Source organism: Lissotriton vulgaris, chromosome 5 (genome assembly GCF_964263255.1).
Source record: "Lissotriton vulgaris chromosome 5, aLisVul1.2, whole genome shotgun sequence".
In the NCBI taxonomy this organism is placed as follows: Eukaryota; Metazoa; Chordata; class Amphibia; order Caudata; family Salamandridae; genus Lissotriton; species Lissotriton vulgaris.
Window position 1 is genome coordinate 926,592,823 of NC_141693.1, and position 13,007 is coordinate 926,605,829.

The following is a 13,007-nucleotide window of genomic DNA, read 5'->3' on the forward strand; positions in this document are numbered from 1 at the left end:
CTTATATAAACGTACCGCTTGGTCAACAGTTCCCACCTTAGACCTGAAGCCAGCCTGCTGCTCGGTTAAAATGTTTTCTTTATCCACCCACCTCAAAGTCAATTTAATACAACTTTCCCAAGAATTTTACCTGCACCATCTAAACAGGATCTCGGGCGATAGTTGGAAGGGCAGCTACCATAATCTTATTTGTAAATGGGTACAAAGACTGTTGATAGCCATGATTGAGGGATATTATTACTGGCTATGGCGACACTAAATACCTTAGTAAGTACTGTAGTCCACAAGTGCAGATCTTCTTGGAAGAGATCCACAGGCATCAGATCCGGACCGGTGGCTTTAAATTTTTTCATACTGGCCAATGCCCTTTACACTGCCAGTACTAAGATGCCCATCAAGAAATACATTGCACACTGTTCCTTACTCGATATAGACCCCCCTTTGCTTCAATCGGCGTTGTCACACATATAGAGGTAGCTAAAGTGGTTAACCCACTGCCTTGAGCCTATATCGCATTCTGGCTTATTTGTCTTTCCACTATCTACCCTGGTAACATCCTCCCAGAATCTCTTGGAGTTCTTTACATAATTTGCTTCCTTCAGGTCTTCCCACTGTGCATTCTGTGCTGCCTGCTTCTTTATTCTTAGCAAATATTTATATTTCCTCCTATAGGCTTGAAAACCACTTCAATGGTGACATAGGACAAGAGCCTGGAAGACTTTACGTTTCATGGTATAGCCCTCACTATTGTACCAGCTAGGGTAATTATGGGTACTCAAAGTTCCCTTTGCAGCTTGTACTGGATTCGACCACAGTAGGCTTCATTTTTGGACTGTGCACCATGCCCTGTCCCTGGGCATAGTGACTGTCAAATATGATATTCCCATTCAGTAAGGAGTGTATGGTCACTTCCCAATTGCCTTCAATTATCGTCTTTGTAGACTTGGGTTCTGTGAGTATCCTAAAAAGTACTGATAAGAAAGAGGCTTTAAATGTATTAGGTGCACCTATTACATGTATGGCACCTCAGTACGGACTTTTACGAACATATATTTCCCATTTGGATGGGCCCATGTCTTGAGAACAGTGTCTTTCACCTGATGCAATGGGAGATGCAATTGACATTGAGAGATAGGGACATCATCTGTGAAGAATACACAGTTGAAAAATGTATGTAATCATCAGGCCACTTCTAGGCCCATCCTTCATTTTAATTCTGCGAGCAGAATAGGAGAAATTTGGTGACTCTGTGTTACTCTTGTAATGCGGAATTCCTGCCAAATTCCACCAATCGCAGCATGGTGGAATTTTTTCACATTCGAGGAACACGATGACAATGGAAACAATGTGATGCTTCAGAATGGGAGTGGGAGAGTGGAACAAGATTCGATGTCCCCTGGCATGATTTATGGTCACTAGGAGGATACAGGGAAGATTTTCTAAAGAGTTTACTCATGCAGTCACAGGGCTGCTTCATGAGTGGATTTACTACTTGAGCTGTAGCAAAAGCAACTCTGAAATAGTGTGCTGGCATTCACACTGATTTTTCAGCGCAGAATGCACTACAGGCCCTGAAATTGTAACATGAGCAGCGCCCTGTGCATTTTCTGCCCATTTGAGGAACTCCATGGAATCTCGTATAGTATTTGTGCAACTCTGTGGAATTCCAAAGAGTTAAATTCCACGACTTCTACACAAACCTAGCCACTTCTGAGAAAGCATTACTCTTGTGGGACATGGTCAGAGTGCTCCAATGGGAGCGGTATGGTATATATGAGGGAGAGGGATGGTGGGGGGTGAGGGAAGAAGGGTATACAGCAAAGGGCTTACAGAAAGAATGCTGTGTGGGCTAAGTGGATCACGGTACTAGTCAGACAGCACTTAACTAGTGCAGAGCAGAAAGTGATGACATTTAAACTAAGACTGAACTAATGATGAAGCCCAACACAACTACACCAAACAACCACAAAACTTGATGAGTCTAGCACCCAAGAGCTACCTACATCTTTAACATCCCTCCAAGTCCTGACTTGGAATCCAATAGATGCAAAATATGACAGCACCAAGGCCATGAGACAGGCATCGTGGGGGAGCATACATAGCAAGTAGGCCCAGAGACCACGGGGTAAAGACGACAATAAGGGAGATAATGACTAGGACCGGAAGAAGAATGGAGGAGGAGGTTTGTAATATATGACCACCCCATCATTGTTCATCACAAACTGAATATTACTATGAAGCAAAGGAAACAGAACACATCATCCCATAATAGTGGGCAGAAAGGTTCACCCTTCCGCACCACCACAACAGAACCCACTGAACTGTAAGCCTGTGAAATGGCCAGGTGGCAGGAAGAGAGAAAGAGGCAGAAGGCTAATGGAGTCGGGTGAGGAATAGCAGAGTACCTCTATCTTATGATTCCCGTGACGGTAACAAAAATGAAACCTTCAGACAGCCATCAGTTCTTTATTACTTTTATGGCGGTAACCGGAAGGATATGATTGTAGTGCTACCTTATCTTAATTGCACAATAATCAATAGTTTCAACTCACTTCAGTACGCATGTACTTCAATATTCATTGCAAAAGCCTGTCACGACTGTGCCATTGTTTGTGGTTAAGTGAATAAAATCAACAGTAAAATACTTTAAACAAAAGACAGAGACACAGTTTGACATGCAGCGCCAGTGTTACTGGTAAACTCCACCCCTGGGGCCTGCAGTGCAGAGGGTACCTCAGAAGACACAGTTTGACATGCAGCGCCAGTGTTACTGGTAATCTTCACCCCCGTGGCCTGCAGTGCGGAGTGTACCTCACCACCAGGCCCCCGCTATTTTCTACCCTTCCAAGGGCGCGCCTGCGCCAGGCCCTCCCAGCAGCCGTCCTCATCTGCTCACTGTGTCATCCGCAGAATACCAGTCACAGGCCAGGGAACCGCAGAGCCCGGCCATTTTTCATTCCGGTCCCTGTGGTCCTGGCAGTCCCAGAATGGGATCTGAGCATCGCTAACAATGTCACACCGAGACAGACGCTTCGGGGCCCGAACTTTAAATAGTGTAGTCCCAGGGGAGGTCTAAATCCAGTACTCGCTGGACAGTGGTGTGCCCTGGCAGCCAGACACACAGAAAACCTCTCCTGCAACATCATACCCAAGGGCACCAATGCAGCGTGGAATTAACGTTCTGCTCCACACAGGTGCTAATTAACAATAACAAATTCAGTCAGGAATAGAGAAAATGCCCCTGAGGGGAGAGTATATAGACGAGACCGAGAAATGTAGGCTTCATCCCGGATGGGTCCATATAGTCACAAACAAAAACTGATAGGAACACGTGTATATAATTGTTGTTTTTATCCCAGTAAATGACACCGCAATCTACATTAATTAGCATAGTGAGAAAAATAAAACTTCAGTATGCGTACAAGGCTTGAGTATTTAGCGTAGGTGGATTTGAAACTTAAAGGCCAACACAGAAATGAAAATAAAATGTTATAATTATGGAGCACTCTAATATTTGCTGCTACGTCGCAGCAAATAACGAAAAGGTTATAGATGCCCAGAAGAATGTTTTTCTTCTTGGGGTGCCGTTCTTCGAAAATAGAAGAAGCGCACTATTGCCTGTCTGTCCGTTTCATGCCACTGAGTAGGCTTCAGCACGAGCCACAGGCCGCGGTCATCTGCACTCTTCTCTGGGGGCGGTAGAAACCAGCCATCCTTTCACCAGACCCCTCCTCAGATCCGAAATTGTGACATAGACGGTGCTTTATATGACAGGGACTGACTACCTACATTTCGTTCATTTGGAAGGTACCAACATTTATCAGAAGGCGGTGGGGGATACCTTTAACGAAAGCATAGCTGCACTTCTCAGTAGCAAACCAGTACTCTGTGATAGTGGCTACCTGCACTTTCACGCACTGGACACAAGTGCCACGGACCCTGATTCACCCTAAAGAAAATACTTCCCAAAGCTCGGGTGACAGCATTTGTCTCGACTTCTACTGTTCGCATCCAACCACCTCCCAAGCCCCCCCCCCCCTCCCCCAAACCGCCACCATTACCCAAATGTGGCACACTTGCGTATTCCGGTGGACTTCTGCAAGTACGCACGTAATAGACGCATGTAATATCACAAGAAAGGGAGAAATAATCATAAAACGGACAAAATAAACTGGTGCACGCCACAAAGGCAATCGGCAGCGCGTGTTAACCATCGTCATAATAACCAGTTCCTTGCGTTTCTGTTTCTTTACGCTGTAAACCAAAGGTGTCACTGCCTAATCCGCTCGAAATCGCTTAGGGTACACGAGAAGGATGATCGACAGACTAGGCCCCACTGGGATTCACCCCGCAACCTTGGGGTCACTGCAGATCGTGTTATTCCCCCAGCCTCTCCATCGACGGATAGAACTCGGAAGCGACAGAGGCACGCGAATATCTGTCTATAGGTTTATATACAAGGACCGACTTGTGGCGACATTCGAATCCACTTGAACTACTATTTCATCGTGATTCGAAATCGTTCACAATTAAAACGAATCTCATACCAGGGAAACACTGAAATATGCGTTTATAGTGTCACAAAAGAACTGAGTGTTCGGTGTCCTATAGCCAGTTGATGTACTTGTGGGGGCATATATATAAAGGAGAACGCTTTGACAGCGGGGGTTTTGCAGCGCACTCGTTTTCCAATAAAACTGCAATTCTAAAAAGAGAAAAAGGCGAGGTCGGCGAAATGACCTTCAAAATAAAAAAATATATATAATTAAAAAATCCAAACGAATTTATCCGTAACAAAAACAATAGGCTGAACACAACAAGCATATAGGGATATATCTAGGGGTTTACTAAGTAGAAACTACTACACTTTAGTAGCTCTGATGGGAAACGCTCAGTATACGAATGTCCTATCCTAAAAGAGTGTTCATCAGAACATGTGGCTTCCAAGCACGTGCTTTATAGTTAAAAGTTCATCGCTGACATGTTCTTTATGATTTTTTTTTTAAAAATCCTGTTATATTAGTAGAGCATGAACAGTTCTTACATATAGCATAAACGCACGTAGGTCCAATTTAAGCCTGTCTACATTAGCACGCAAAACCTAATCGCCGTAATTTTAAAACGGGTCTTCTTAATATCTCATAAAGGAGTGCGAAGGAGGCAGGTCTGTCGGGAAACCTGGAGAGTCTCCTGCAGGCAGGCGCGTCGAAGGCCAGTCGAAAATGTTATCTGTGGTACTGCATAGCCGTGACTTCTTCCCCTCTAGTCTTTCTGGTGGACTGGCCCGCCACAAATTCCCATAAAACCAGCATAGGAGTCGAACGGACCGCAAAACCATCTTTTGCGGCCCCTTGGAATTAAAAGTAGACAGCGACGAAAGTTGCCCATAGACTCCCTGAAAGGTTAAATAAGGCTCCCGCGGAGGATCGTTAATCAAAATAAAATAGTTTTGAAGTGAGTTTTGGGAACAAATGTGTATTCATCTAAGAAAGGTATCCGACCTTTCATTACCACTTGTTTTGTTTTTAGGAAATTGCATACGCTAATAGGGCACCCCCTGATGATAGTCAAGTATCTGGAATTTGTTTCAATTTACAAAAGACCTGGCACTCCATTATGCTCCCGCGCCAAGAGCTACCCAATTATACAGTTCGACAAAAAAGGACGGGCACTTCATGCAAAGTTCATAGACCTGAGGAGTGCACCCGAAGTGCCCCTCTCAGGCACAATAGGCTCTTCTGCAGCTGCTTCAGCCGCCTCATCCGATCCCATGACAAGGGCGCCTCTAAGCTCGCAGCTATCGTTATGCAATAGTTTGGCCGTCCCATGAAAAGGTGCGTCCATGCTCGTTTTGTTGAGCCCTGATGCATCGCAGCCCTGATGGGCTCCGGATCTGCATTTTTTATGTGATCAAACACGATGCTCATATTTTGTGCTGATTTCCTTTTAAAGCCCGGGTGTGCTCACTAAAATCCCATTGAAGGGGATTTATTCGGTGGCTGGGGCAGATAAATCAGCGGCGGGATTTACAGCACCTGACTGTATAATAGGAGCTTCATTGACTGTGCAGGCCCGCAGCTGACGCCGACGCAGAGCGGGGACAAGGGCCCTCGATCGATCGTCCAATCAGAGCGCGCGCCGAACCTGGCTCCGCCAATGGGGAGCGGCGGCCGGCGGGTGGCGGCGCAGCTTATCAAGTGCGGCGGGTGACAGGGCGCTGAATGCACAGTCCGGAAGCGCTGGGTGCGCTCGCTGCCTGGGGACTACGTCGGTGCGCGAGGGACGCGCTGCTTCCTGTGAGGGGACTGACGGCCGGCGCGCGAGCAACGCCGGGGTTACTCTGTGTTCCAAACCGGGACGCATACACCGCCGCGCCCGCGCGTGCTCTGGGTGACGCCTGCCTGGGACTCGCTGCTGCTCCCCGAGGAGTGCGGGCACCGCTGGAGGCCTCTGGAGGGTCGTCGCTGCTCTTCTGCCGTCCGTGAAGCCTGCCCACGGGTGCTGCCATTGCAGACTCTGAAGTTTCACCGGCTGCGTGTGGTCTCATGAGAAGTCTCTGCTGATTGCAGGGGGCGCCTCGGGGCTGCTCTTGGGGGGCGCTCGCCTGGCACGGGCTCTTGCTGCTGCACCTGCTGCTCTCCGAAGAGCCTCGGCCGCTCTCTGATGGTCCTGCTGATCCGCTCTCTGAAGACTCTGCTGCCCGCTCAGATTTCCTGCTGGGAACAAGTGTCTGAGCACCCTGCTAAGTTGCTGAGTGAAGTTCTGCTGTGATCTCAAGTGCCTGCTCCCTCTGAAGTTCCTGCGGGTCTCTGAAGTCGCCGGTGCTGTCTGAAGTCCGTGCCCCGCTGGCGCCCTCCCTGCCCGCCGCCTTCGCCCCTCCATGCGCACAGATGTTGGCGGTGGGGCAGATGGATCCTAACCCCCAGAGGCAGCAGCAGCAGGGCTCCGCCTTCGTGCTGAGCAGCGCGCCGCTGGCCGCCCTGCACAACATGGCCGAGATGAAGAGTTCGCTTTTCCCCTACGCCCTCCACAGCCCCTCGGGCTTCAAGGCGCCCAGCCTCTCGCAGATCAGCTCGCAGTTCCCGGGCCTGGGTACCCCACACGGCATCAGCGATATCCTGGGCCGGCCTCTGGGCTCTGCCGGGGGGCTGCTGTCCAGCCTGCCCCGCATCAACGGACTGACCGCCTCTGGCATGTACTTCAACCCCGCTGCTATGGCCCGGTACCCCAAACCCCTGGCCGAGCTGCCCGGCCGGCCTCCCATCTTCTGGCCAGGAGTCATGCAGGGGGCGCCCTGGAGGGACCCCAGACTGAGCTGTCCCGGTGAGTACTGCAGCACACCCCTGACAGTCTGCTGGGCCATTCCTGGAAGGATGGTGGCTCAGCTTTACTGGGATTGTGATGGAGAGGGGAGGGATAGAGAAGGGGACTGTTTTACTGAAAGGTGATATTTATAAGTACTACGCATCTGTGGGCTAAAACGTCAAAACTAAGTTCCTCTAGTAAATGTATCCAGTAGCAGTTACAACAGTTGACAGCCCAAGATCACTTTGCATATAAAGAAGCTCATATACTTTAACTTAGTTGCAGCAATGATGATACCACTACTCCTTTCACTATTAGAATACTATTATTAACCATAATATGCGGCCAAAGGCACTGACCTAACCACCACACCAACCTTTCCTTCTGTTGAAACTCAACCTTTAATGGACCAGACACACATTTGTTTTCTCGACTTTCGTTGTGAGGCCTGCTTTACTTTTTTGGGAAATGGTGTATCTAATATTCAGTGCATTGGAAATTAAACACACTAGACTTATTTGCTCTTATTTGTTTATTAATGTATGTATTTTATATTATTGGGAAGTAATATCGCAACAATGTGCACGAGACACAACAACCGAGGGGAGCACTATGTACGCACATAGACAGAACATCAGATAGGACACATTTAAAGCGCGCGGTAAAAACACCGCTAACGCGTATTCTACTGCTCAGACTTACATAAAGAGTACAGGGATCGCAGTCATTGAGAAGCTCGTCTGCTATGTAATCAGAATTCATTTCTTTTCAGTTTCCCCTAAAACAGTTTCCAAATTAGTAGCCTGGGCCAACACAAAGAGAAACTTCACATGCATATGACTGGCCTCTATTCCATGGAGTGTATTCAGTGACACAGGTGTGCCAGTGATGTGCTTGAGATATACATCTGGATTATGTCTCGATGTGTATGAATGTTAACCGTATATAATTGTGTGCACGCACTCTCCACATCATCAGATCCTGATAAGGCCACACAATCACCAAAACACGTCACCAGTTCTTATAGTGTGCAGCTGAGAGCGTGTTCGCGTTAGACATTATCTGTGTATATGACGCCTCGTCGCCACTGTTCTAACTCGCCCTCTGTTGCTTCTTACAGCCCAGAGCGGGATGATGCTCGACAAGGACGGCAAGAAGAAGCACTCGAGGCCAACGTTCTCCGGACAGCAGATCTTCGCCCTGGAGAAAACCTTCGAACAGACCAAGTACCTGGCGGGGCCCGAGAGGGCGCGGCTGGCCTACTCCCTGGGGATGACTGAAAGTCAGGTCAAGGTAAGCAGACGTGCGTGACAGTGTTTACAGGTGTTATCGATCATTTAACTGAGCAGAAACACAGAGCCCCGACTGACACACACACAGACCGACTGTGCCCCCACCGTGCATGGCACTGAAACGTTACATAAGAGGCATTATTGACAAAGACATAAAACATTCCCTCAGGCAGTCCCCAGTAATCACTGCTTAAGGAGCGAGAACATCAACACAACCCCAATTTACAGCAGTGCAATCATTGAAGGAATCCGACAGGATTGTCAGGCCAATGCGCAATCATATGAAAACTCCATCGCATAACACGGATATACACATTAATGCTTCTTTTCCGTTGTGTTAACAACCACATTTGAATTTAGAATCGTTTAGTTTTCTTTCCATTTTGACGCTTGTATTATGCCCAACATGCCTTGTACATAATTCGGAGTAGGTCACGGATTGAACATAGCAATAAGTGAAACAATTCGTTTTTAAGAAAGCGCGTTAAAGCTACTTCAGAAGTTCGAAGCGCTATATAAACGCAGTTGCGCATAATAAAACAACAAACGTGTGGTGTTAAAAAGCACCTGCCTCACACTTTAAGTTAGGTCTCGGTATACTCCCGCCGACGTTTTAAACTCTTGGGAATTTGTTGATTAGAAAATATCCAGCTGCGGGTTTTCTTTTAATTTTTCAGTTGGGTCCGATTCAGTTTGTATGTGTGGCGCCACGGAAAGCGCTCGGCTTCGTATTTGTTTATTAGGATATAGCAATCACTTGCATTGTTCACATCTGTTTACCACTGACTGTGCTCGCGAGACACCAACACAACGCATCTATAGTGTGGGGGTAAATGTTGTCACTAAAGTTTCCTTAGACCCAAAGCTACCAATCACCAAAACACAGAAAACGTTTTCCCACCATGCATTGTTTTGAAGCAATTGGTAATGCAAAGTACTACAACTTCAGTGAACAATTTAGTGTCCACTCCCAATTGCTACCCAACAATGTACACAAGCTGTATAGTTTTAGATACCTTACACCCCGCAAAATAACACATCTCCAACAGAGCAGGGTCTGTCTGATGCGTATCAGTTTTGCACATTCGCGAACTTTCTCCTAGACACGGTGCTGAAATGTGAACCCCTGCCACCAGTTATTGTTACTAATAGCACAAACACTAATGCTACCGCTGTTTATAGTTGCAGTAAGAATATGAATCATCGTAGTGCAGTTTGGCGATTCATTTTACAATGTGTTTTTTCTGAAATATCTAAAGCAGGTCATTGAGTTGTATAAAAACAATTTGCAGTTAACTGACTCTCCGTCGCCAGCTGCCTTACGCGCCCCCTCTTAGCAGCGTCTTAATCGTCTTTTTTGCACCATTTCTCGCTACGATTATGTCTGTAAATGTTCGGTTTTATATACTGTGTAGGAAAGTGTATTACTAAAAGAGAGGGTGCCGGCCAGGGAGCGTAGGACAGGGCTCTGAGCCGGGGGTGAGCGGGCATCCCCCGGGGAGGTCCTTGAGCTGTGAGGGCAGCGGGTTTCACGCTGAGGGGTGACTAAGCTGGAGGGGCATGGGAAAGTGACTGACGGGGTCCCTGACATGGGAGGCTCAGGAGATACCCATCTATTGTCACTGAGCCCTCAGGGTGAACGACGTGAGGTGTTCTCTGTGCTAGCATGGTTGGCGGACATCATCCCCTGAGGCTTCTGATGGTATCCCTGTGAAGTCTCTGAGTTTAGAGGTGCGCTGGTGACCTTCTGAGCCTGAGGTGTCACTGCTGGACGGGGGTAGGGCTTTCGTTAGGGGTCCCCGAGATGGTAAGGGATAGGAGCATCACTCGCCGAGGTCCCTAAATGCTGGAGAGCTTGTCCACATCACTCGGTGTGGTCCCTGAGCTTGGAGGGTGAAGGGTTATCAGTTTGAGAAGGTCTATGAGCCGGGGGGTTAGGCGGATATCACTCTGAAGCTTCTGGGGGGGGGGGGGGTCGTGGATGGTGAACTGGCATTACGCTAACTTAACTGGGTATCACTCCGAGGAGCCGTGAGCTGTGTGGTGATCGATATCTTACATTGTTAGATATGTGGTTATTATTCTGAGGGGGATCCTGAGTTGGGGGAGCGACACCCCGTGCCCCCGGTCCCCGATCCTATCTGTCAAAATAGGTCCTGAGTGAACTTGAGCACTAACGCCTTGTGCCCCCTCTCCCACCAGGTGTGGTTCCAGAACCGGCGGACCAAGTGGCGGAAGAGGCACGCCGCCGAGATGGCCACGGCGAAGAAGAAGCACGACTCGGAGACCGAGAAGATGAAGGAGAGCTCGGACAACGAGGACGACGACGAGTACAACAAGCCCCTGGACCCCAACTCGGACGATGAGAAAATCTGCAGGTTGTTAAAAAAGCACAAATCCACAAACTTAACGCTCATCAGCCCCTGCAGCAACAACTCGGACACGTTGTGATATCAGGGGGTACCCGGAAGGACTCGGAATACCCGGACTTTTACTTCCTGTCCGCGAACTTGTACCTCCCGTCCTCGAACTTTACTGCCCCTTCTCCACCCGCCCCAGCGCTTTCAAAAAGCCGAATTAACCAGGGTATACAAATTATAAAGAAGTGTAAGTGAATGTTTTAAACAAAGTGATGTGTTGTACAGCCTAAATTGTAATGTTCAGATGTATATATTTTTTACAGAATAAGTTATGAAAAATCTACCTGCTCCCCGATGGACCAGGTTGGCAGTTCTTTCTTCCTTCTGTTTGTTTTTCTCTCTTTCTCTCGTGGCTTCCTCCTGGTTGGGATTCCTGAGCCTGGACTCACACTTTGCTACTGTTTTGTAAATCACAGATCCAGGACACTTCCTTTGCACATAAAGGTACCTGCAAAAGTCGTTATATGTATTTCCCCCCTTTTATTCAGTCTTTTAGTCGTTTCTTTATGTCCGTGGATTTTACGCTCAACAGCCCCAGCCTGACCCAGAGGAGAGAGAAAACGGGACAATGGATTTTAAATTGAATTAAGAATATTATTGTCTAGACAGCGGTTGGAAAGACTTTGTATAATCAATAAATTATTTAACAAGCGTCTTAAAAAATGCATAGTTATTGATACTCCCGGGATATGATACAATAAGAAAAACAGAGGAATTAATTTACAGAATTACCATAAGGAGCAGAGTTTGATACGATTTTATTAAATTGTCAATTTAATGACAAGTACGTACACTGTGTCAAAACTAGGTCTGCTTTTCGAAATGCGCTTGAATGTTTGACAGAACAGCTATGGCTGACGCCGCAGTACATGGGGGCAAGCATTACTAGCTTTCAGTTTATTGAGGCGCTTACTCACAAAATGTATTCAACACGTGTGCACAAGAGATGCCCCCTGTGGAATTTTCTAAATGCCGAATGTATTTGTGTGCTCCCTTCATACTAATCGCTCTTTTTATTTTATTATAAATGAATCAAAATACCAAGCACGTGAATGCGAACCCCAATAGGTTCTGTCTCAGCCTAGTATGACCCTCCAGTGCGTAGGACACCGGCGGGACGTGCTCCGTGCCACGTCACTCGCACATCTTATTTACTGTTGGCAGCATATGTGACTATGGGGTGATATAGAACCGTTTACCGCGTATTCAATATTGTACTTGAAAAATGCTTCTGTTCATCAGGTTGGAAATGAGAGGGCCCGACCCGGCTCGTTAACATGTGGTAATGAGCAGCGCGCTACAGGTGGGGACTTTCAAGGACAAGCGGGGCCTGTGCTCGGAAGATGCTGCCCACTGACACCTGTCAGCTGTTGGCATGACACACCACGGAGGGAAAACTACAGTTTGCTCTCTCGGTATTCTTTATTCCCAGATCTTTATTGATACAAATATTTATGTCAATAAGAGTGTGATGTAAAAACCCTTCCCGAAGAAGCTCCTATAGTTAAGAAGGAGTTTTCTTTAAATGCACGAAGTAGCGTTTAAGGCTGTCGAAGAGCAGCGCATTTTATAATCCGCGCGCTTAAACTTCAGCTAATATATTCTGTGTGCTCTCTGTGGCCTGAACGAAACAGCTGCGCTCCGAGCTTGGAAAAAATATTTATATTTAATCTACGGGTGCACGGTCTTTATTCGACAGGGCAAACACTTCTACCTCGCCCACGCGTCGCTTCCTTGTACAAGATAGCAGCAGAACATAGTTACACAGGATGAATTGACGCGAGCGAGTGCGAGAAAATAACGACGTTACAGGCATTAATGCAAGATAGCCAGAGCCACATAATTACACTGGATGCATTAACACGAGCTAGCACAAGAACATACAGATATTACAAGGATTGATGCAAGATAGCAGTACCACATAATTACACTGGATATATTAACACGAGCTAGTACTAGAAAATACGGACATCACAGGCATTAATGCAAG

At 47.3% G+C, this 13,007-nt stretch overlaps 1 protein-coding gene across 1 annotated transcript; it reads left to right on the forward strand.

The window, feature by feature from the left end:
* Positions 1 to 6,219: 6,219 nt before the first annotated feature.
* On the forward strand, positions 6,220 to 11,680 carry NKX6-2 (NK6 homeobox 2). The gene is made up of 3 exons (XM_086920241.1): positions 6,220 to 7,323; positions 8,426 to 8,598; positions 10,800 to 11,680. The coding sequence occupies exons 1-3, from the start codon at positions 6,891 to 6,893 to the stop codon at positions 11,046 to 11,048; spliced, it is 855 nt and encodes a 284-aa protein (XP_086776367.1). The 5' UTR covers positions 6,220 to 6,890; the 3' UTR covers positions 11,049 to 11,680.
* Positions 11,681 to 13,007: the final 1,327 nt, after the last annotated feature.